The sequence below is a fragment of the Felis catus genome, chromosome B3 (genome assembly GCF_018350175.1).
Source record: "Felis catus isolate Fca126 chromosome B3, F.catus_Fca126_mat1.0, whole genome shotgun sequence".
NCBI lineage: Eukaryota > Metazoa > Chordata > Mammalia > Carnivora > Felidae > Felis > Felis catus.
In genome coordinates, this window is record NC_058373.1 from 107,342,501 (window position 1) to 107,367,818 (window position 25,318).

At 35.7% G+C, this 25,318-nt stretch overlaps 1 protein-coding gene across 3 annotated transcripts in view; it reads left to right on the forward strand.

Annotated features, from left to right (window-relative positions):
• Positions 1–25,318, forward strand: part of MNAT1 (MNAT1 component of CDK activating kinase) — a 224,797-nt gene that overhangs the window by 82,285 nt on the left and 117,194 nt on the right. For all 3 annotated transcript variants that reach the window (XM_019833090.3, XM_045060005.1, XM_045060006.1), the window contains exons 5-6: positions 3,007–3,147; positions 9,291–9,416. In XM_019833090.3, coding sequence (XP_019688649.1) covers positions 3,007–3,147; positions 9,291–9,416 — 267 coding nt within the window. The remainder of the gene's footprint in view (positions 1–3,006; positions 3,148–9,290; positions 9,417–25,318) is intronic.

Below are 25,318 nucleotides of genomic sequence, written 5' to 3' on the forward strand. Positions count from 1 at the left end.
CTTGGCAAATAGAGAAGGAAACATTTGTAAAATTATAGGGAGCGATGCTAATAGGATGTAGAGATTGATTTAATTTAAGAGGAATGGGAGGGAGAGAGGGAGTAAATAGAGCTAAATTTGCAGTTTCAAATGAAGTTGACTGAGATGTAGGTGTGCACTTTGTGGACACAGGGAATATAGGTGTGTGATCACTTTGGGAGGCCAGATGCTAAACTTAATTTTGGATATAGTACTGAGTTTGAATTGTAGGTGAATCATCTTTTTGGTTGAGAACTTTGTTTTTTGGGAGTTTATCTAATGTGTGAACTAAAAAAAAAATCTAGTAAAGGGTTTTTAAAAAAAATTTTATTTAACTTATTTTTTTAATTTACATCTATGTTAGCATATAGTGCAACAATGATTTCAGGAGTAGATTCCTTAATGCCCCTTACCGATTTAGCCTATCCTCCTTCCCACAACCCCTCCATTAACCCTCTGTTTGTTCACCATATTTAAGAGTCTCTTTATGTTTTTGTTTTTGTTTTTTTTTTTTAATTTTTTTTTTAACGTTTATTTTTGAGACAGACAGAGCATGAACGGGGGCGGGGCAGAGAGAGAGGGAGACACAGAATCAGAAGCAGACTCCAGGCTCTGAGCCATAAGCCCAGAGCCCGACGCGGGGCTTGAACTCACGGACCGCGAAATCGTGAGCTGAGTTGAAGTCGGACGCTTAACCGACTGAGCCACCCAGGCGCCCCTCTCTTTATGTTTTTTGTCTCCCTCTCTGTTTTTATATTATTTTTACTTCCCTTCCCATGTGTTCATCTGTTTTGTAACTTAAAGTTCTCCTATGAGTGAAGTCATATGATATTTGTGTTTCTCTGACTAATTTCACTTAGCATAATACCCTCTAGTTCCATCCACATAGTTGCAAATGGCAAGTTTCATTCTTTCTGATTACCGAGTAATACTCCATTGTATCCATATACCACATCTTCTTTATCCATTCATCCATTGATGGACATTTGGGCTCTTTTCATACTTTGGCTATTGTTGATAGTGCTGCTATAAACATTGGGGTTCATGTGCCCCTTCGAAACAGCGTATCTGTATCCCTTGAATAAATACCTAGTAGTGCAACTGCTGGGTCATAGGGTAGTTCTATTTTTCATTTTTTGAGGAACCTCCATACTGTTTTCCAGAGTGGCTGCACCAGTTTGCATTCCCACCAGCAGTGCAAAAGAGATCCTCTTTCTCCTCATCCTTGCCAACATCTGTTGTTGCCTGAGTTGCTAATGTTAGCCATTCTGACAGGTGTGAGGTGGTATCTCATTGTGGTTTTGATTTGTATTTCCCTGATGATGAGTGACGTTGAGCATTTTTTCATGTGTCGGTTGGCCATCTGGATGTCTTCTTTGGAGAAGTGTCTATTCATGTCTTTTGCCCATTTCTTCACTGGATTATTTGTTTTTTGGGTGTTGAGTTTGATAAGTTCTTTATAGATTTAGGATCCTAATGCTTTATCTGATATGTCATTTGCAAATGTTTTCTCCCATTCCGTTAGTTGCCTTTTGGTTTTGCTGATTGTTGCCTTCGCTTTGCAGAAGCTTTTTATTTTGATGAGGTCCCAATAGCTCATTTTTGCTTTTGTTTCCCTTGCCTCTGGAGACATGTTAAGTAAGAAGTTGCTGTGGCCAAGGTTAAAGAGGTTCTTGCCTGCTTTCTCCTCAAGGATTTTGATGGCTTCCTGTCTTATATTTAGGTCTTTCATCCATTTTGAGTTTAATTTGTGTATGGTGTAAGAAAGTTGTCCAGGTTGATTTTTCTGCATCTCTCTGTCCAGTTTTCCCAGCACCACTTGCTGAAGAGACTGTCTTTATTCCATTGGATATTCTTTCCTGCTTTGTCAAAGATTAGTTGGCCATACATTTGTTGGTCCATTTCTGGGTTCTCTATTCTATTCCATTGATCTGAGTGTCTGCTTTTGTGCCTGTACCATACTCTCTTGATGATTTCAGCTTTGTAATACAGCTTGAAGTCCGAAGGGTTTTGAATATTATTTTAAATATAAATATATTTTTCTCTGAGGTGTCTGCTATTCATATATTTATGATGCTCAAACCTATTATGCTCTCTTCCTCCGTTCTGCATTTACCTCAAGGTGCCATAAATTCTCAATGTTCTGTCAAAGTAAAAAAAAAAAAAGAGCTTTAAAATAAAGCCATTTAGATTTTACTGTATTTTTCATTCATAAGAATGAAAGAACAAAGACTATGTATAGTATTGCTTTTAAGCATGACTTTAAGTTGGAATAAATTTCAGAACCTGGAATTATTTAATATTTCCGAGGCACTCTATAAAAGGAGAATGAGTAGAACTATAGTTCATTCTGTTTACATATTAGCTTTGAATTTTGAATTTTTCAGTGCACAAAGAAGACTTGAAATTTATATGCTTATGTTAGAAAATAATTTCAGTTTTTTGCAACATGATGATGTTTGGAACTCTAGCATCATAAAGACTTATTTCAGCTTAGGGAAAACAAGCTTAGGACATTGATAACTTTTCATTACCTAGAATGTTCTGGAAATTGTTTCTATTAAATAAGTCAGTCCTTTCAATGGAGTGTTTCAATTGGTAGTTCTGTATGTAGATTGTCTCTGTTGTTTTTATTGGGTTTTGTTTTTGTTTTTCTTGTTAAATCCTCTAAAATGAATTACTCAAAACTATCTGTAATAATGATCAATAGATAAATTCTTTGTTAAACACATTTCCTACAGCTCTGCAACTGAGTGAAGTGTACTTGTTTAGGTGTTAGTTAAATGATAGGTGTCATTCTCTTTCATAGTAACATGTCCATGTGAAATAATAAAATGAACTCTAGTTCCTGCAGAGTAGAATTGTTGCTCTATTAAACTCTTAAGTGACTAGTATGTTTTATGTATCCAGAAAGTGTCGGAGTGCAGTAAAGGATTGATTTTGGTTACTAAATTTATTCCATGCTATATATAAATATTTCTGTTTTAGACTCGGGAACAGGAGGAATTGGAAGAAGCTTTAGAGGTAGAAAGACAGGAAAATGAACAAAGAAGACTGTTTATTCAAAAAGAAGAACAACTGCAGCAGATTCTAAAAAGGAAGAACAAGCAAGCTTTTTTAGATGAACTGGTATGTAATAATGCTAAATGTCTTGAACAAATCATTAGTATTCAGAGTTTATTTTTCCTTTTTATTATGCTGGGTAATGGCATTTAAATGGCATTTTTATTGGCATATTCAGTGCTGGTGTATTCAACTTCTATTCCTTTATTTAAAAAAACCCATTTTGTCAATATCCGTTTTATTTTTAGATGAAAGAGCAATGTAACTGATGTAAGGCAGTGTACTATTAATAGGTTATTTATGTTTTTAAGCTTACTGATGAAAATGCTTTGTTTTTAAGGCAGTTTTCTCCTGATTAACAGTGGCTTTCTTATAACTAGCCCATTTTCAAGTGTTTTGGCTTCATGTGAAATTTATAGTGATTCTATTTACTCTGTGAGAACTATGTTTCATATTTTTGCATGAGAAAGAATGTATTTGAAAGAAATGGCAGTGTTTTGCAAATTGTGTTTTCCAATAATTAGCTCCTCAAGTAGTCATCATTGTTAGATAATAGCAGTAATAATAACTAAGGCTTCGGAAATGTTTCACAGATTTGACGGTATATTATTTGATGCTTATAACCTAGGGTGATAACATAAAATCACAGTAGAAATCGTCCTTTCCAGGAAAGTCTTTTGCATTCTTCCCTTTCCTTTTCTGTCCACATAATTAATTTCTATGTAGTGGTAACATACTTTAATTCGTCAGTCTAGTTGATGTGGTATTTGTAACTCTATGATTAGGTAAATGTGTATGTGTATATTTTTATACCATTCTTTTGGCCAAATGTGAGCTGACCAGGAATAAAAAGAGAAAACAAGATAATTAAATTAGAAGTAGGTGAGAAAGTAAGGAAAAGTAAGAGTAAGGGCATTAATGAGGCTTAGATAGAAAATGTGTTTCATAAACCCTATCTACTTTGTGTAAGTGGAATGTAAATTTGGTTCTAAAAATAAAGACAGCATATAAAATAGAATATATTTTTCTTAGTGATTTCCACTAATTTTTCTTGAAATCATTGTCAGTTGTGCCTTTAACAGTTGAAATGACACATGTGTTTTACCTTTTTTTGTTGACATGAATTTTGTGAAAATTGAAAACTTTAAAGAATGAATTAGTAAATACTGATGTTCTAATTATTTTATTGAAAGGTTCTTTCCCCCATCATTTTATACAAAGAGGGGCATACTTTTCCTTGGTAATGCTTCTCCTTTATACAATTAATTGAATTAATTCAAAATAGAACTTAGACATGAAATGAAAATATACTTTAATATTTAAAAAATATTGCATCTAGTATAAAGAGATTTTAGATATAATTTTGAGGTTAGCTGGCTCTGCATAGCAATTATTCTTTGCATATTTTTTTAGTCCTCAAAGTAATGTTTTGCTGCCTCATTGAGTGCTATTGGCATGACGCTCCCCTTTAATTCAGTGGGGCATGAAGCAAGATGTAAAACTGCCAATGTTGTACATTGTGTATAACCTGGAGTTAATATTGGTTTTTGTGAGACCTCCCCCCAAACTGCCTGCAACTTCCTGTTTTCTTCACCTGCAAGTCATTATTGCACATACTTTCTTCACTGTTTAGAGCATGTAACATGGTGGTTAAATAAAAGTTAGAAATTTACTGTATTCATTAGACCAATTAATTACAACAGATTGTTTTTAAATATCAGTACATTTTGAATTTTCGGTTTCCTAATTTTATTTTTAAAAATTCTCTGTTACTTTAATTTTTAAATGATCATTCATTGTTTCTGTTAAAATGTTAATGTATGTTTAGTTCTTATTGACTAATAGAAAGAATTATTAAATTTATTTTTATCTTCCTGAATCCTTAATAAGTAAAAAACACACTTTGTTTCTTTTTCTATGTATATTCGTGTGTTAGATTCTATGAAAAAGATAATATTGGCATTTGTAAATATGTCTAGAAGCTTAACTCTTAGAATTGTTCTCTGGATCTAATTTAGGCAACAAGCACTACTTATTAAGAATTTTTTTTCTCCTGTTTTTGGGTTTGATTCTTGTGCTAATGGTCACTCTTTAACCTTTAAAAAGCATTACATTATACTGTATGTGACAGATTTTAATGTTATGGTCTTAATGTTTATGACTTAGCATTTACCATAATGTTGCCTAAAAAGTCCATTTATTTAATCCTAACTGTAAATTCAGTTTTTTTTTTTAACAGTTTGGAAAAAGATTTTTAAACAAGTCCTAACTTATTAAATCTTTTTATATTCGTGTTTGAAAATTTTCTTCAGTTTATGTCTTAAATTTTGTTAAGGGCTAATACTGTCAAAATGCAGTAGCTGATTTTTATTAGAAATATTGTTTGCCAGATGGCTTGCTTAAAGTCAGTTAAAATAATCTTTAAAAAGTGGTCATTATAAAGCTTTTAATGAGTATTACAGGCAGTCTTATTAAAATTTCTTTAAATATTAAACAGTATACCTTCAGGCAATTAATGAGGTTTAGAGAACCTTTCAAGATAACCTGGAAAGCTAAGAAAAATGAAATAACTTGCTAAGGCTGAATCTGCATTTTATGTATTCTTGAGAGCATGTATATTCCCATAGTTTTTTTTTTTTACTCCATTGATTGATTTTGTTGTTGTTAGAGCTCCTGCTTAATTCTGTCTCTTTTTTTTTAATGTGTATTTACTTTCTGAGAGAGAGAGAGAGAGAGAGAGAGAGCGCGCGCGCACACGCAGGTGAGGGGCAGAGAGAGAGGGAGAGAGAAATCCCAAGCAGACTCTGCACCATCAGTGCAGAGCCCGATGTGGGGCTCAAACTCACGAACCTTGAGATCATGACCTGAGCTGAAACCAAAAGTTGGACAATTAACTGCCTGAGCTCCTGTTTAATTCTAACTTAACTTTCACAAAGATTTTCAGGCTTCAAAGTTTTGAGTGCTAAAATGGAATGAAGCAGATTTGAAGTAAATTGTATGCCTTAATGTCAAAATTGGTTTTAGATTCCTAGAATGTTTATTTTTTATTGAATTTCAGCTGTTTTACCAAGGCATTTTAATGTTCAGGGCCTTTTATGTGAAAGTGAAACCAGGATTAAAACAGGCCCAAGTATTGATTAGCAACTTTTTTGAAGTGAGCCCACTGTCTTGCGTTTACATAAGGACTTTCACTTAGAGTAAATACCAGGTATGGAAGAGTATTTGAATTCACTTAGAGTATAGATTGAGGAGAAATGCTAAGAAATTTAGTTTTCTTCTGTTAATTTTTACATATGAAAAGGCAGTAATGGGTTTTAAAAGATGTTTTGGTCCACAGTCCATTTAAATTCTCTCTTAATTTTACGTTTAATTATAAAATTCTTAATGAACATCTAGAATAGCTGCAGGAATTCACAGCAATACTGTTGCTAATGCATAACTAATGCTTTATTGCAGAGTATGAAAGGTGTTCAAGTATATTCTCAATAGTATATATTTCATTCATTCTCCTTTATTATTTTTTAAATTAAAACAATTTTTTAAATGTTTATTTTTTGACATATCGGACAAAGGGCTAGTATCCAAAATCTATAAAGAGCTCACCAAACTCCACACCCGAAAAACAAATAACCCAGTGAAGAAATGGGCAGAAAACATGAATAGACACTTCTCTAAAGAAGACATCCGGATGGCCAACAGGCACATGAAAAGATGTTCAGCGTCGCTCCTTATCAGGGAAATACAAATCAAAACCACACTCAGGTATCACCTCACGCCAGTCAGAGTGGCCAAAATGAACAAATCAGGAGACTCTAGATGCTGGAGAGGATGTGGAGAAACGGGAACCCTCTTGCACTGTTGGTGGGAATGCAAATTGGTGCAGCCGCTCTGGAAAGCAGTGTGGAGGTTCCTCAGAAAATTAAAAATAGACCTACCCTATGACCCAGCAATAGCACTGCTAGGAATTTATCCAAGGGATACAGGAGTACTGATGCATAGGGCCACTTGTACCCCAATGTTCATAGCAGCACTCTCAACAATAGCCAAATTATGGAAAGAGCCTAAATGTCCATCAACTGATGAATGGATAAAGAAATTGTGGTTTATATACACAATGGAATATTACGTGGCAATGAGAAAAAATGAAATATGGCCTTTTGTAGCAACGTGGATGGAACTGGAGAGTGTGATGCTAAGTGAAATAAGCCATACAGAGAGAGACAGATACCATATGGTTTCACTCTTATGTGGACCCTGAGAAATTAACAGGAACCCATGGGGGAGGGGAAGGAAAAAAAACAAACAGGTTAGAGTGGGAGAGAGCCAAAGCATAAGAGACTCTTAAAAACTGAGAACAAACTGAGGGTTGATGGGGGGTGGGAGGGAGGAGAGGGTGGGTGATGGGTATTGAGGAGGGCACCTTTTGGGATGAGCACTGGGTGTTGTATGGAAACTAATTTGTCAATAAATTTCATATAAAAAAAAAAAGAAAAAAAAAGAAAAAAAAATAAATGTTTATTTTTGACAGAGAGAGTAAGTAGGGGAGGGGCAGAGAGAGAGGTAGACAGAGGATCCAAAGCGGGCTCTGTGCTGACAGCACCGAGTCTGATGCAGGACTCGAACCCATGAACTGTCTGTCTGAGCCGAAGTCACATGCTTAACTGACTGAGTCACCCATGCTCCCCTTTAATGTTTTTTTAAATTTATTTATTTTTGAGAGAGACAGAGTATGAGCAGGGGAGGGGCAGAGAGAGACACACACAGAATCTGAAGCAGGCTCCAGGCTCTGAGCTGTCAGCACAGAGCCTGATGTGGGGCTCGAACTCAGAAACCTGGAGATCATGACCTGAGCCTAAGTCGGACACTTAACTGAGTGAGCCACCCAAGTGCCCCTATTTTTCTTTATTATTGCTAAAGGCCCCAAGGCTATATTTTATAAATAAAATTTGTGTTCTTCCATTTAAAAAATTTTAATCTTTGTAACATTGCTCTTGCAAAGCACTTCTGTTACCAAGTCTTGAGGTACAGATTTATTCTAGGACAATTCTGCTGAAATAATTTGCTTTTTATTTGAATTACTTCTGTACTATAGACTTAAAAAAGTTCCTTTAAATATATTAACTACATTTGTGCCTAAAAAATTGTATAAAGTTGTTAGATTTGGAAAGAAAATTAGATTCTGCTGTATGTTTACTTTCATACTAGGGAATGTTTAACAATATAGTCTTTCCAGGATTAAGTTCTGGGTTGTTATTATTTTAAAAATCTCTAGGCCATTTGAAAAATATGTCTGTTTTCATAGATAGCCTTGGTATAGGCTCAATATCTATAGGTATAGATAGAAATGTGTTTGTAATCTTCATTTTTGTTTACAGATATAAAGTACTGTGTGTATATTATCTCCTTCCTTCTGCGTGTGTTTCTGTGTTCTTATTTAACTGAAAACTCGGGAAGGAAAAAGTCTGGATACGTTTAGTTTAGACCTTAGTTCCACAGCATGTGGAAGAACATGTAAGAGAACTTCATGTTAAACAGGATAAATTCATCTGCATATAAGAATTAGTATCATTGCTTGTGTCATTCATATGTATATATGCAGATTTATGTAAATAGTAGCCCTCTTTTAGTGTCAATATAAGGTATTAAAATAAATATTTGCTATCATTTTGTCAATTAAAAAAATTTAGACTTAATTTCTAAAAATAAGTTCAGTAAAGGAGAGAATATATTTTTGGTTGTACTTAACAATCGTTCTATTGTGCAAAACAGAACAAGGATCATTTCCAAACGGCCTCAGGTGAAATCTAATGGGAAACAATTTCAAACTGGTCTGAATTCACTGGTAGAAGAATGTGTCTTAGATAAACATCTGATCTACGTTATAGTACTTTGTATTACTCTTTTTGTGATTAGCTTTTAATTTTTTTTATTTTAATAAATATGGTTGGCTTTGCTAGATGAAATAAGACCCTATTGTCTTTAATGTGGATTTTATAAAAATACTTTTTTGCAGGTTATTTTGATTTATGAATCTCAAACAGCCTTTTCTTATTATGGAATGTTAAAATTTTTTGTGAAGTGTTCTCCATAAAGTGAATATTTAGGTTGACATCAAGTGCCTATGAAAGGGCATAATTTAAAATGAAAGACTTGTTGCTCATTAGTTTTTCCTTTTTAACTTTCATGTTGCACTTTAACTTTTCTTACAGGAGAGTTCAGATCTCCCTGTTGCTCTACTTTTGGCTCAGCATAAAGATAGATCTACCCAGTTGGAAATGCAACTTGAGAAACCTAAACCTATAAAACCAGTGACATTTTCCACAGGCATCAAAATGGTAAGCTGTATTTTAATGGCTTGTTTGAAAGATATATTTCAAGGATTGCAGTTTATAATTTTATATTGATTTTTACACATAAACTGGAAGGTTCAGATGTTTAAGAACAGTATTTGATCTAGGCTAGACATCTAGAAACATGAATATGTGTAGTGTAAGGAAAATGGAAAGCAATAAATAATTCTCAAAGTACATGACACTGTTTTGTTGTACATGATACTGGGTTTGTATATTTTTTTCTTTTTCTACATAAATTTTAAGCTTGTAGTGTAGGAAAACATTCTTAAAAGAAAATACAGCGTTCTGGTTTCTCATATGGCATGTAAGAAGCTTGGATGTTGCCAACTCATAATAACAAGTCAAAAGCTGAGCATAGTGAAAAATCAACAACTTTTCTTAGATCCATAAATGAAGAGAGATCAAAAGGCAAACCGCTGCCCTCAAAATTAGAGAGAACGACAGAGAATACAGTGTTTCACAACTTACCAGGGCAGTCACCTCACCAGGAACCAGTGCTCCTATAGGGAAATCTGATTATAATTGATAAATTGTTGGAGGCTCAGTGTGGACAACTCTGAGAGTTTAAAACTCCATGGAGGAACCAGTCATTGAGGGCCCCCACACTTTTTTGTGTGTTACCTCTTGCACCTCTATGAGATTCTCTAGTGAATATTAGAGAAAAATCCCCTCTTGTTTCTGGCAGAGGAAAGGGAAATGGAACAGTTTTGAAATATACCAGTGCATTCTATTCTTAATAAGGCCTACCCTCAGGAGAAACTATTTCATCAGAGCCTAAACTGCTGGAGTTTATCAGAACCTACCTGATGCAGGGGAAGGGAAATACTCAATTCCAGCTGCTTAGGTCTTCTGTGTGGGAGAAGGGAAAAAACATAACTTCAGCCCACTCTAACCATCTTGCCCCACCTAAGAGGAGGAGGGAGGGACTGAGAAGCACATGTGAAGTTCATAGTCTAGAGGCACAGGCTCTTTAAAAGACTGAGACCTAATCATAGAACTATAAAATGTGCTACCAACCCCCATACCTCACCACCACATTGCTTAAGTCCTATTTATAGTAGTTCCTTTTTTCCAGTCCATCATGCCTTAGCTATCAAGAAAAAAAAATGATAAAACATACTAAAAGGCAGAAAACAGAGTTGGAAGAGACAGAGCCAGCCTCAGAACCAGGCTCAGATATGGCAGGGATGTTGGAATGATCAGACTGGGAATTTAAAACAATTGTGATTAATATGCTAAGGATGCTAATGGATAAAGTAGACAACATACAAGATCAGATGGGCAGTGGTGAGGAGGGGGATGGAAATTCTGAGAAAGAACCAAAAAGAAATGCTAGAGAAAAAAACACTAACAGAAATGAGGCATACCTTTGATGGGCTCATTAATAGATTAGATACCCCTGATGAAAGAATCTTTGAGCAAGAAGATACACCAATAGACTCCTTGAAAACTGAAAACCAAAGAGAAGAAGACTGGAAACAGACAAAAAAGCAGAATATTGAAGGACTATGGGATGACTACAAAAGTATACCACAAGGGCGCCTGGGTGGCTCAGTTGGTTAAGCGTCCGACTCTTGATTTCTGCTCAGGTCATGATCTCACAGTTTGTGAGTTTGAACCCCATGTCAGGATCTGCACTGACAGTGCAGAGCTTGCTTGTGATTCTCTCTCTCCCTCTCCCTCTCCCTCTCCCTCTCCCTCTCTCTCCCTCTCCCTCTCTCTCTCTCTCTCTCTCTCCCTCTCTCTCTCTCTCTCTCTGCCCATCCCCTGCTTGTGCTCTCTCTCTGGCTCTCTCTCAAAAGAAAAAAGAAAAAAGAAGAAAAAAGTTGTACCGCTTGCATAATGAAAATACCAGAAAGAGAAGAATGAGAAAAAGGCACAGAAGAAATATTTGAAATGGTAACAAGTGAGAATTTCCCCCAAATTAACACCAGAAACAAAACCTAAGATCCAGAAAGCTCAGAGAACACTAAGTAGGATAAATGCTCAAAAAACTATGCCTAGGCATATCATTTTCAAATTACAAGAAATTGAAGATAAAAAATCCTGAAGCAGCCAGAGGGGGGAAAATACCTTACCTATAGAGGAGCAAAGACAAGTATTATATCTGGCTTCTCCTCAGAAACCACACAAACAAGAAGAGAATGGTGTGTAATATAAGATGATCAGTGAAAAAAACCACCAACCTAGAATAATGTACCTTGCAAAATTATCTTTTAAAACTGAGTCAGGATGCCCAGGTGGCTCAGTCGGTTGAACGTCCAACTCCTGGTTTCAGCTCAGGTGGTTTGATCTTGTGGTTTGTGAGATCGAACCCTGTATTAGGCTCTGCACTGACAGCGTGGAACCTGCTTGGGATTCTCTATCAGCCCCTTCCCTGCTAGCGCTTGCGTGCACTCTCTCTCTTTCAAAATAAACATTTAAAAAAAAGTGAAGGAGAAATAAAGGTTATCAGACAAACTAAAAAAAAAAGGAATTGTTTGTCAGTAGACCTTCCTTGAAAGAAGTGTTAAAAGAAGTTCTTTTAGAGCCAAGGAAAATGAAATCGGTCAGAAGCTAAGATGTAAAAAAGGAAAGGAAGAGCATAAGAGAAGAAATAAGACAGAATAAAAACTTACATTTTTGTTCTTATTCTAACAGATAAGTCTAATAGCAATATTATATTTGAGTATGTTTGTTTATGTGTGCCTGTATATACACACATGCTTATATATAAGTGCAATGAATGACAGTGGTAATGCAAGAGACAGGAGGAAGCAATTAGAATTATTTTATTATTATGAGGCACTCACAGCAATGTTTCCCTCCCCAACTGCCCATTCAGCTGATTTTTGATTTTTAAAATTGCCTATCTTGTTTGTCATATGTGTGCCACCAATTAGATTATAAACATCTTGAGGGCAGAGGCTGCATATTTTAACTTCATTTTATATGATCATGAGTATGTGGGTACTTGGACAATATAAAATATTCATAATTCATTTTAAATTTATAAATTTAGGAAATAACACATTTTCAAATAATGTAAAGGAAAACATTACTCATTAAGGAATTACAAAAGACAATATAGAGAAAAGAAAATGGGCATGGAAAGACTCAGATGCAATGGGATTAAACTTCAGCTTTACCACTTACTAGGTGTGTGTGCGTGGGTAAGAGATTTCTTTACCCTTTCTGAGTTTGTTTCCTCATTGGTAAAGCTGAGATAAATTTCACTTTATATGATTGTTTGGAAGATTAAAATGTATGTATAAAATGTTCACTAAGTGCAACTTTAATGTTATCAGTAGTGTTTGTTTATTATAGTTAAATATCTAAGTGAGTTACATTATAATTTATTTACATTGTGTAATTAGGTAATACATATTTTAGGATTCTTGAATTTGAGGGAATTTTATGATATTTTTGGCATTTTTTTTTTTATTTTTAAAAAATTTTTTTTTTCAACGTTTTTTATTTATTTTTGGGACAGAGAGAGACAGAGCATGAACGGGGGAGGGGCAGAGAGAGAGGGAGACACAGAATCGGAAACAGGCTCCAGGCTCCGAGCCATCAGCCCAGAGCCCGATGCGGGGCTCGAACTCACGGACCGCGAGATCGTGACCTGGGTGAAGTCGGACGCTTAACCGACTGCGCCACCCAGGCGCCCCGATATTTTTGGCATTTTTATGCTTCGTAAATCTGTGGTGGTGCTGTGATCATAGTGGTTTTTTTTTTTATTTTTAATTTTTTACATGTTTATTTTTGAGGGGCACCTGGGTGGTTCAGTCATTTAAGCATCTGACTCTTGGTTTCACCTCAGGTCATGATCTCACAGTTTGTGAGTTTGAGCCCCACATCGGGCTCTACACTGACAGCACACAGCCTGCCTGGGATTCTCTCTCTCTCTCTCTCCCTCTCTCTGCCCCTCCCCTGCTTGCTATCTCTTTCACTCTCTCTCAAATAAATAAACAAAAAAAATAAATGTTTATTTTTGAGAGAGAGAGGCAGAGAGAGAGGGAGACACAAAATCCGAAGCAGTCTCCAGGCTCTGACCTGTCAGCAGAGTGCTGTGGGGGGCTCCAACTCAGGAACTGCGAGATCATGACCTGAGCCAAAGTTGGACACTTAAATGACTGAGCCAGGTGCCTGCTATGATCACAGTGTTTTAAAGCTCTTTAAAATTTATTTGTTTGTTTACTTATTTACTTATTTATTTATTTATTTATTTATTTATAAAATGCTTACTTATTTATTTTGAGAGAGAGAAGAGAGAGAGCGAGTGGGAGAGAGAGAACCTAATACAGGGCTTGAACTCATGAACTGTGAGATAATGACCTGAGCTGAAATCAGGAGGTGGGATGCTTAACTGACAGAGCCACCCCAGGCACCTAAAACTTATTGTTTTAAACAATTAAAATTTTTTTTTAAATGTTTATTTATTTTTGAAAGAAAGACAGAGCATGAGTAGGGGAGGGGCAGAGAGCGAGGGAGACACAGAATCTGAAGCAGGCTGCAGGTTCTGAGCTGTCAGCACAGAGCCCGATTCAGGGCTTGAATTCATGAACGGTGAGATCATAACCTGAGCTGAAGTCGGCTGCTTAACTGACTGAGCCACCTAGGTGCCCCTAAAATTTATGTTTTAATTCGTGTATAGTAAAGGTCATTCTTTGTGGTATACAGGGTCTTGACAAATGCACACTGTGTATCTACCTCTATGATCATAATATAGAGCAGTTCCATCACCCCTCAAAATTCCCTTCTGCTACGATTTTATAGTCAACCCTGTACCCCTAAACCCCGTCTCTGTCTCTGTTGTTTTGGATTTTCCAGAATGGCATATAAATGGAATCATACATATAGGCCTTTAGGTCAAGTTTTGTTAACTTAGCAACATGTGTTTGAGATCATGCATGTTGTTGTTGTTCCTTTTTGTTGAGTGATATATCATTTTATGGATATACCAGTTTCTTTATTCATCAGTTGAAGGACATTTGGGTTTTGTTTTTGTTTTTTAATGATTACAAATGAAGTTGCTACAAACTGTATGCTACAACATACAGTTGTGTGCATACAGTTGTGTGTGTACATAGGTTTTCATTTCTATTGGGTAAATACTAAGAATGAAATTGGTGACGTATGGGGTATGGGTATGTTTAGTTTTGTAATAAACTGTCAAACTGTTTTTCAAAGTGACTGTGCCCGTTGGCATTCCCACCGACCTTGTATGAGTGTTCTAATTGCTCTGTATCCTTGCCAGTGCTCGGTATTTTGAGTTTTAAAAATATTTTAGGCATTCTAAACAAGTGTGTAACGATTTTTCATTATGGTTTTAATTTGACTAGTGATGTTGAGCATCTTTTCATGTGTTTGTTATCAGTGTTTCATTTGCCCTTAGCATTTACTTCAACACTTTAGGTATTTTTTCAGATAAGGTTGTGGCCTTATTATTTATTTTCTTTTTTCTTCCCTCTTTTACAATTTTTTGTTTTGTGAAATGTAATGTAAATCCACAAAAGTGCACAGAACCAAACTATATAGCTCAGTGAATTGTCACAAAGTTAACATCTGTGTAACCATCATAGGGGTAAAAGAAAAAAAAGATACTGTCAATGTTCTTGAAGTCGGCCTCATGACCCCTTAGATTTGGTCAGTACCCTATTCTTTTTCCTCAAAGAAGTCACTCACTCTTCTTTTATGGCAGTTCCTTTCTTGGTTTTATAAGTAGCTTTTACATCTAAGCATGTATGTCTTAACTTCATTAATATTGTGTCTGTTCATTGTTATATTTGTGAGATTCATCCATGTTTTTGCATATAGCTGTAACTTTTTTCATTTTCATTGCTAGGTAATGTTCCATTGGAGGAATATACTATTTATCCATTCTGTTGTTGCTGGATGTTTGGATTCCTTAGACTTGTTGGTATTATGAATTATGCCAATGTTTTTATTTATGTTTCTTGGCATACATGTACACATTGGTTTGGTGGCTATTTATCTAGGAGTAGAGTTATTAGGTGATAGTGAATATGTATATTCACTTTAGAAGATACTACTAAATCATTTTCCAAAGTGGTTTTTACCAGTTGTATTTCTGTCAGCAGTATTCTTGTTATTCCATATTCTTGTCAACATTTGGGAGGTTTTTGTCTTTTCCAGTTTTACCAATCTGGTGGGTATTTAGTAGTATATTATGATTCTTTTTTTTTGTAAGCTCCATGCTCAGTGTGGGGCTTGAACTCACGACACTGAGATCAAGAGTTACATGTTCTACTGACTGAGCCAGCCAGGTACCTTGTGTTTTGTGATTCTAATCTGCATTTTACTTTGTTGATCACTAATGACATTGAGCATTGGCTATCCTGTTTTCTGAAATGCCTGCTCAAGACTGTTGCTCATGTGTAGGAATTCTTTTTATGTTCTAGATTTAAGCCTTTTATTAATCATATGTGGCGTAGGAGCTGAGATTAAATTATTTGCTAGATTGATCACCTGGTTGGCTCAGGTGGTGGAGCATGTGACTCTTCATCTCTTGTGAATTCAAGTCCCATGTTGGATGTAGAGATGACCTAAAAATAAAATCTTAAAAAAAAACTATGCGTGTGTGTGCGCGCACGCGCGCGTGTGTGTGTGTGTGTGTGTGTGTGTGTATCTATACACACACATACTGTCTCTCAAGGGATTGGGATTCTTGGTTGTGTGATTTCAGTGGTAGCATTTGCGATCTGTTGCATGCCTTCATACTGTTCCAACTTGCTGAGAAGTAAAAGTGTTTCCTTTTACCTGTCCCCTCTGCCCCGCAAAAACCCCACAAAGAGTTTAAGAAAAGACCAGAGTTTTTTTTTTTACTGTGGCTTGTTTGTTTTCACTCTCTTGAAGGTGTCTTTTGATGTCTTTATTGATTTACTTTTTTATTATCCACCTGGAATTGATTTTTTTTTTTAATTTTTTTTTTTCAACGTTTATTTATTTTTGGGACAGAGAGAGACAGAGCATGAACGGGGGAGGGGCAGAGAGAGAGGGAGACACAGAATCGGAAACAGGCTCCAGGCTCTGAGCCATCAGCCCAGAGCCCGACGCGGGGCTCGAACTCCCGGACCGCGAGATGGTGACCTGGCTGAAGTCGGACGCTTAACCGACTGCGCCACCCAGGCGCCCCTGATTTTTTTTTGATATGATGTAAGCATTAGCTTGTTGAGATTCATATAACTTAAGTGTGTGATAAATACCTATTATTGTTGTTTATTATAACAATTCAGCTTCTGGTTCAAAGGCAAGGTGAACATTTTAAATGACGGTTTTTATGTGGATTTATTAATATTACTGAATGGGGTGATTGACACATAATGTAGATGGAAATCCAGTGTTGATGTAGTTGAGTGCTTTTATACTCTTTGGAAAAATCAATCCTAAAATGCGGGATGAAAAGTAACATTTATTGAGCACCTATATCCCAGGGGTTGATTTCATTGAACACATGTTGGTAAGGATGCCAACATTGCTTAAGACTTTGTGACTTACGATAGTTCTTTTTAATAAAAGTTGTTGTATTTTGTTTTTATATTTCCATGAAATAGATGATAATCTTATTTTTGCAGATGTGAAAACTGAGTCTGTCTCAGAGAAGTTAGATCACATATAAAAGATGACACCTGAACTCATTCTCTTTGTATTATACCTCATTATTTAATTAATGAGACTATTAAAAAAACCAATATTTATAAATTCTACTTCAAGTGTCTTTCTGATTTGAAGAGAGCTAGGATTGAGTTAATTGCTTGTAATAGTGGGCTGATTATTTGGACTGGGTAACATAAAGGACAGGAGCCAGCACAATGACCTTTTCCTTTCCTGATCTGCCCTACTTCAAGAAAGTCCAGCACAACAAATGAAGTCAGATACACTGAATTTGGAGAAGGTCCAAGGAAGACATTATAAATGTGATTGAGAGTTTTAGAAATAGATCCTTTGAGATGTGACTGAGAAGACAAAATTTATTTAATAAACCTAGAGAAAGATAAAGGATTAAAAATTGGCATAAAATAATGAGTAAGAAATGAGAATTTAATTATTATGTATTGAAATATGTAGAGTTGAGGCTGTCAGGGAAGATATTTTGGCTAGGGATGTTCACATAATATTGTGCCTGATGTATTCTTTGAATTATATGTCCTAGGAATTAAACTCTCAGTTGGTGGGGAAGTGTTAAGGGTAGGATCTTAGAAAGATAATTTATAAAATTTGTGACTTGACTTTCTTAAATAATTCCACTTAATCACTGTCTAATGCGTGAATAGGAGAAACTTCATTTTATATATTTGTTGTCTTTTTTATGGTGATAGCTTTGAACTCTTTTTTTTTATGATTTTATTTTTGTTAACTAATCTCTACACCCAACATGGGGCTCCAACTTAAAACCCTGAGATCAAGAGTCACATGCTTTACTGACTGAGCCAGCCAGGTGCCTCTGAACTTTTAAAATGAGATTTCCAAATTTGTTTCTCAGTTACTTCTTTGTAATTTGTTTCACGTTAGTTTTTTCAATTTTATTGCTTCAAATCCCAGCAGTATAACTTTAGGGTCTTCTGTTTCATCTTCATTTCACAAGTCTAATTTTTTCCCCAAATGAATAGATATGGCTGCCATTCCTGATTACATCATTCTGACTTGAGCCTATGAACAGACTTAAAAAATAAAAACAGATTTTTGCCCCCATTTGTTACTAATTAGTGTCATTAAATATTCATACAGAAAATCTACAGATTTAAGTAACTAAGTCTTAGTCGTTTGGGAGGGTGGAAAGACACATTGGTCGTGTCATAAAAATAGGAGCCGGAATCGAAGGCTGGGATTCTAGTACTTTTTCAGACAGGATGGTGTTCTAAACTTCACTATGTGTTTGTATGCAAACTGGAAACAAACTGAATCACAAGATAACTTAAGAGTTATTTTTAAGTATAGCTTTTGGTTCTTTATGGATGATTACTGGTGTGTTGTTTAGGGGAATATGCCACCCATTGCCAAAGGGGAAAGCTGTTTGAGTATTTTAACCTTAATGTTTAAAAACATTTATATTATCTATGGGTGAACCAGATCAGAGCTCGTTTGTAATATTAATTGGCTTTTCTGACTAGTATTTAGCTATTTATATCAATCATTGTTTATTCTTCTGAACTCATTTGAAGGTTAAACTCTTCGTTAAAATATGTTAAAGAAAATTAATATCCAGTTGTATCTGAAATAAAACAAATTGTACTGCGTGGTCAGTTTTGTCCTATAAAGCCATAAATTAATGCCAAACAGTTTAACTGCTTTACCATTTTGCCTAAGAAAGGAAAACAAAGCTTGACCAAATATTATTAATTGTATTTTTAATATACATTTTGTACTTCTGCAGCAAATCAAAGTGTAGCAGCCAAAGAAGTGATGTATCTTTTATCAAGTCTTGTAAAAATGCAAGTAGTAATAGAGTACTGTTTATATGTTTTCATCTTTAAATGTGTCTTGAAATTATAATTAGCATTAAAAAGTCTTACCAGTTGTTAGGCATTATGAAATCCATACATAAATGAGTAAGCTATTTAGCTAGGTGAGTATGAAGTGATTATTTTCTCTAAGCATTTAAATGTCTCTAGCTATTTTATGTTATTTCGATAAAATTGTAGTTCTATTTTTCACCATAGATATCTTTGAATCAGAGTTTATATGTAAGCATATAGAAGTTCTATTAGTTCAGTCATATTTTAAAGGAAATACAGGTTCTTATAAGTTAGAATAATCCTATGGTGAGTACTTTAATAAACCTTTTTATAAAATAAATAGTTGCTTGTGATTAAAATTGTAAATTCACATTTTATTATTTTAGAATTATTTTTAATTAAAATTTATTTTAACGTTTATTCATTTTTGAGAGATAAGAGAGAGACAGGCATGAGTGGGGAGGGACAGAGAGAGAGAGGGAGACACAGAATCTGAAGCAGGCTCCAGGCTCTGAGCTGTCAGCATAGAGCCTGATGTGGGGCTCAAACCCACAAACTATGAGATCATGACCTGAGCGGAAGTCAAATGCTTAACAGGCTGAACCACCCAGGTGCCCCTTTTTAATTTTTCTTTCAAGTTTATTTATTTATTTTGAGAGAGAGATAGTGTGAGCTGGGTAGGGGCAGAGAGAGAGGGAGAGAGAGAATCCCAAGCAGGCCCCATAACTTCAGCATGGAGCCAGATGCAGGGCTTGAACCCACGAACTGTGAGATCATAACCTGAGCCAAAACCAAGAGTTGGCCACTTAACTGACTAAGCCACCCAGGCATCCCTAGAATTACTTAAAATGGGTTGTCCTTATAATATCATTATTAGGGGTTCAAACTGTGGCACCTCTATAACATACATACTAGCTGATATGACCTTGGGCAGATCATTTAAATCATTAAAACCTTAAGTTACTCAGTTTTTTTTTTTTAATTAAAAAAAATTTTTAGAGTTTTTAAATTCCAGTTAACCTACAGTGTAGTAGTAGTTTCAGTTGTACAGTGTAGTGATTCAACACTTCTATACAATTTCTGGGGCTCATTTCAGCAAGTGCACCTTAATCTCCATCACCTACTTGACCCATTCCCCCACCGACCTCCCCTCTGGTAACCATCAGTTTGTTCTCTATAGTTAAGAGTCTGTTTCTTGGTTTACTTCCTCTCTTTTTTTTCCCCTTTGTTTTGTTTCTTAAATTCCACATAGGAGTGAAATCATATGGTATTTGTCTTTCTCTGACCGACTTATTTTGCTTAACATAATACTCTCTAGCTCCATCCATGTTGTGGCAAATGGCAAGATTTTGGTATTTTTTTTAAATGACTGGGTAATATTCCATTGTGTATATATACCACATCTTCTTTATCCATTTATGGACACTTGGGCTCTTTGCATAATTTGGCTATTGTAGATAATGCTGCTATAAACATTGGAGTGCATATATCCCTTGGAATTAGTGTAGAATTGTTGAGTATTTTTTGAAATAATTACATAAAAGTCTTAGAGTGCCCGGTTCATTGTAAGTATAAATGGGTATAGATGTAAGTAAACACTGTAATAGGCCAGTAAATTTGGATTGCAGGTAGGGTTTGTGACTTGTTTAACTTATACCATTTATTTTTGAGTAGATATTTTACTTATAGACCCCCAAATGCCTTAAGAAACCCTTTTTTATGTTTCTATATTTCTGGATAACATTTCAGTTATACTGTGGATATATAAGAAACTGAACTATTTAGTGTCCATAGTTGGGAATACTTAGAATGAACTGATTATATATTGTGAGTTTTATATTATATTCTTTCTCATACCTTATTATGGTGAGGGAAACATATAGTTAATGCTCAAGCTATTGATGATAGAATTTATTACAGTGGTTGAATTTATTCCAGGAAACTTGTCTGCTTGTCTGATGATCTGGACATGAGCATAATAGGGAGAAATAATGAATCAGGGAGTTGTGAGTTATATCAGTTATTTTAATTGTTATAGGAACAAGTTAAAATCCGTAGGATATAAATAGTGGGAAGCTTTTGTTTTTTAATCTCAGTCTGGAGGACTTTTTAGATATGTGAAAATGTGGAAATATTCTTAGCCTGGAATGCAGAAACAATGATTTCCTGGTTGAGTTAATGTATTCAACAAACATTTTTCTGCCATGTTTTATGCACTTTATTTTGTATTGCTCTATGTCATGAGACACATTTTTCAGTCCTACAGATAGTTTTATCAAGTACCAATCAGTCTATCACAATAAGATTTTATCATGTACCTATTACATCTGTAAAGCAATCTTAGCTGTTGGTGTTGAAGATACAATAATAAAAAGAAGGAAGATGTGATTAAAGCAGTCCCTGATTATTATTTCACTAAATCCTTACAAATATCCTGCAAGGTTGATAGTGGTATTGCCATTTATGAGGAAACATGATGACTCATAAAATAAATCACCCTAACTCATAATTCTGCTAAGTGGAAGGGCTAAGATTTAAACTCAAGCAAGTCTGGCAGATTCCAAGTATTTTCTGCTACTCTATACCTGAATGGTCCTTGTTTTCCAGAGGTTGAGTTTTGAAGTGGGAAGAGAAAACGAACATGTATAAAGAAACTGTATGGTATTGTTTCTAAGTACAGTGAAGCTTTCTACCAAGGGACCCAAATTAAATAAATCCTTGTGGAATATGGCAAACTAGAATTGAGCCTTGAAAAAAGCAAACGTTAAGAAAGATAGAAGGGAAGAAGGAAGGCATTCCATTTTTAAAATGTGTGTGTGGAAGCATTCTGAGCAAAAGAATGAAAGGAGTGAATTTAACAAAGTTCATTCTGCGGTTCCCAGCCAGGAATTTTCTTCTGATGAACTTGCATAGTAATTTTTAAATGCACGTCTTTTCTTTGGTCCTAAGAGGTTATGCTATGAAATTCAAATACCTAGAATTATTTTTACATGTCAGTAAGAGCTCTTTACTAATAATCAGTTGAATAAGTTAAAGGTTACTAAAATTGATATTTGGAAATGCTGAAATAAATCCATTTTTTGTTTGCTTAGGACTATGATACAGTATTTTCCTGAGAAGTTTAGCTGCCACAAATATTTGGTAGTCTTACAAGGCCACATCTGCACATGTGCATGACCAAATAATTCCTGCACTGTTTGTCAATGTGATACTTTAAATTTTTAGTTAAGCAGATTTATTTTCCTTTGTAATTTTATCGCTGCATGAATGGTATTGTCCTGAGCTAATTGTAGCGTTCATCTTACTTTTCATCTAATAATATTTGTAGGAACATTATTATTAGAACTATAAATGTTTATTCATTTTTGGGAGAGACACAGCATGAGCGGGGGAGGGGCAGAGAGAGAAGGAGACACAGAATCCGAAGCAGGCTCCAGGCTCTGAGCTGTCAGCACAGAGCCTGATGTGGGGCTCGAACTCACGAATCGTGAGATCATGACCTGAGCCGAAGTCAGACGCTTAACCAACTGCCACCCAGGCACCCCAAGAACTATAGTAGAAAAGGAAATAATCAACAAAATTAAAAGGCAACGAATGAAATGGGAAAAGATATTTTCAAATGATATATCAGACAAAGGGCTAGTACGCGAAATCTATAAAGAACTCACCAAACTCCACAGCCGAAAAACAAATAATCCAGTGAAGAAATGGGCAGAAAACATGAATAGACACTTCTCTAAAGAAGACATCCAGATGGCCAACAGGCACATGATAAGATGCTCAATGTCACTCCTCATCAGGGAAGTACAAATCAAAACCACACTGACATACCACCTTACACCAGTCAGACTGGCTAAAATGAGCAAATCAGAAGACTGTAGATGCTGGAGAGGATGTGGAGAAACGGGAACCCTCTTGCACTGTTGGTGGGAATGCAAATTGGTGCAGCCACTCTGGCAAACAGTGTGGAGGTTCCTTAAAAAATTACAAATAGATCTACCCTATGACCCAGCAATAGCACTGCTAGGAATTTACTCAAGGGATACAGGAGTGCTGATGTATAGGGGCACTTGTACCCCAATGATTATAGCAGCACTTTCGACAATAGCCAAATTATGGAAAGAGCCTAAATGTCCATCAACTGATGAATGGATAAAGAAGTTGTGGTTTATATACACAATGGAATACTACTTGGCAATGAGAAAGAATGAAATATGGCCCTTTGTAGCAACATGGATGGAACTGGAGAGTGTTATGCTAAGTGAAATAAGTCATATAGAGAAAGACAGATACCATATGTTTTTACTTTTCGTGGATCCTGAGAAACTTAACAGAAGACCATGGGGGAGGGGAAGGAAAAAAAAAAGTTAGGGAGGGAACTAAACCATAAGGGACTCTTTTTTTTTTTTTCATAAGAGACTCTTAAAAACTGAGAATAAACTGAGGATTGATGGGAGGGTGGGAAGGAGGAGAGGATTGGTGACGGGCATTGAGGAGGGTACCTGTTGGGATGAGCACTGGGTGTTGTATGGAAACCAATTTGACAATAAATTTCATATTAAAAAAATACTATTAGGTTTTTCTTTTGTTGATCATTTTGTGTTAGGTTATTCCTATGTAATTTTACTTGCTATTTTGTTCATCAATTTATTTCTGTCACAGACTCTTTTTAGGTTAGAATATAATTTGCCACACCTCCTGGGTGTTTGAAAACCAGGGGTTATGAAAACCAGGGGTTCATTTATTTTTGGATAATCTCTTAACTTTGTTAATATACATAATTGATGGATAACTTATAATACACTCTCATTCTGTCAGTTCCCTTTTTCTTGTTAACATTTTTCTGCACTAGAAGCCTGTCTCATCTTTTGCTGAGAATGCTTCTGCACCTCCTCCAGCCCTCCAATGGGGAATGGTAGAGTAGAGCTAAGAACTTACACTGCTTTCTTTTGTTCCTCTTCATCAGAGCTTTTCCCAGATGCTGCCATGGCAGCTTTGCAACTTCTACCCAGCCCCTCTGTTGGTTTCAGGGTGATTTAGGATTCATAACTCCTAGAAGCTTGAGCTTAGAGGGGTTAGGTATTTTTAGGAGGACAAAGGGCTTTTCAACTGTATCGTAATTTAAATAAAATTTTGTGGCCTAGTAAAGCATCATAACATAGCTAGACTTACTAGCAACCATATGAAAGACCATTTCTTTAGAAGTTGGGAAATTCCTGGGGCACCTGAGTGGCTCAGTTGGTTGAGTGTCTGACTTTAGCTCAGGTCGTGATCTCACAGTTGGTGGATTTGAGTCCCACATCGGGCTCTGTGCTGATAGCTCAGTCTGGAGCCTGCTTTGGATTCTGTGTCTCCCTCTTTCTGCCCTTCCCCCACTCACACTCTCTCAAAAGTGAAGTAAATGTTAAAAAAAAAAAAAAAAGTTAGGAAATTCCTGTAGGATTTCTAGTGCTTTTCCCTCTTTCATTCCTGATACTGGTAATTTATATCTTCTCACTTCATTTCCCTAATCATTCCTTTTTTTAAAAAAATTTTTTTAAAGATTTTATTTTTAAGTAATCTCTACAGTGACCATGGGCCTTGAACTTACAATCCAAAGATCAAGAGTTGTGTATGCTCCACCAACTGAGCCAGCCAGGTGCCCCTTCTCTGATCATTCTGACTAGAGGTTTATCAATTTTCTTGATCTGGTCAGCAAACCAGTTTTTTACTTTATTGATTTATTTTTCTGTTGTTTTCCTATTTTCCACTCCAGTTATATTTACTCCTTGTAATTTGTTTCATTCTCCTTAATTGGGGTATAATTTGTTCTACTTTTCTAGTTTTTATTTTTTTTTTAATTTAAGTTTATTTATTTATTTTGAGAGAGAGAGAGAGAGCGCGTGAGCACATGCAGGGAAAGGGCAGAGAGAGAATCCCAAGCAGGCTCTGCTCTGTCAATGCGGGACTTGACAAACTGAGATCATGACCTGAGCTGAAATCAAGAGTCGGACACTTAACCGACTGAGCCACCCAGGTGCCCTACTTTTCTGGTTTCTGAAAGTAGAAACTTAGATAATTGATTTGAGACTTTCCGATTTTTTGACATTTAATGGTATAAATGTTCTTTTAGCATTGCATCACACACTTTTGACATGTTATCTTGACAGTTTGAGTCCTCTGAGGCAGTTACAAAGATGGGTTTAAATGTACAAGAAATGTGTTAGGGAAAATACCTGTGAGAGAAAATGAGGCAGCTGTAAGAGACTGAGAGAATCATCAGATGGTTTTGTGGGTTTGACCCAAGTGAAAAAAGAAAACCTGTTGGGTAGAATTGTCTCAGATTACCGTATATTTCTAAGGAAAGTTTGGCAAGGCAAGTTGGGAGTTCTGAGATTTCTGGCAGAGGAGGCTTGCATCTCCTAACTATGGAACTGCCTTGGTATT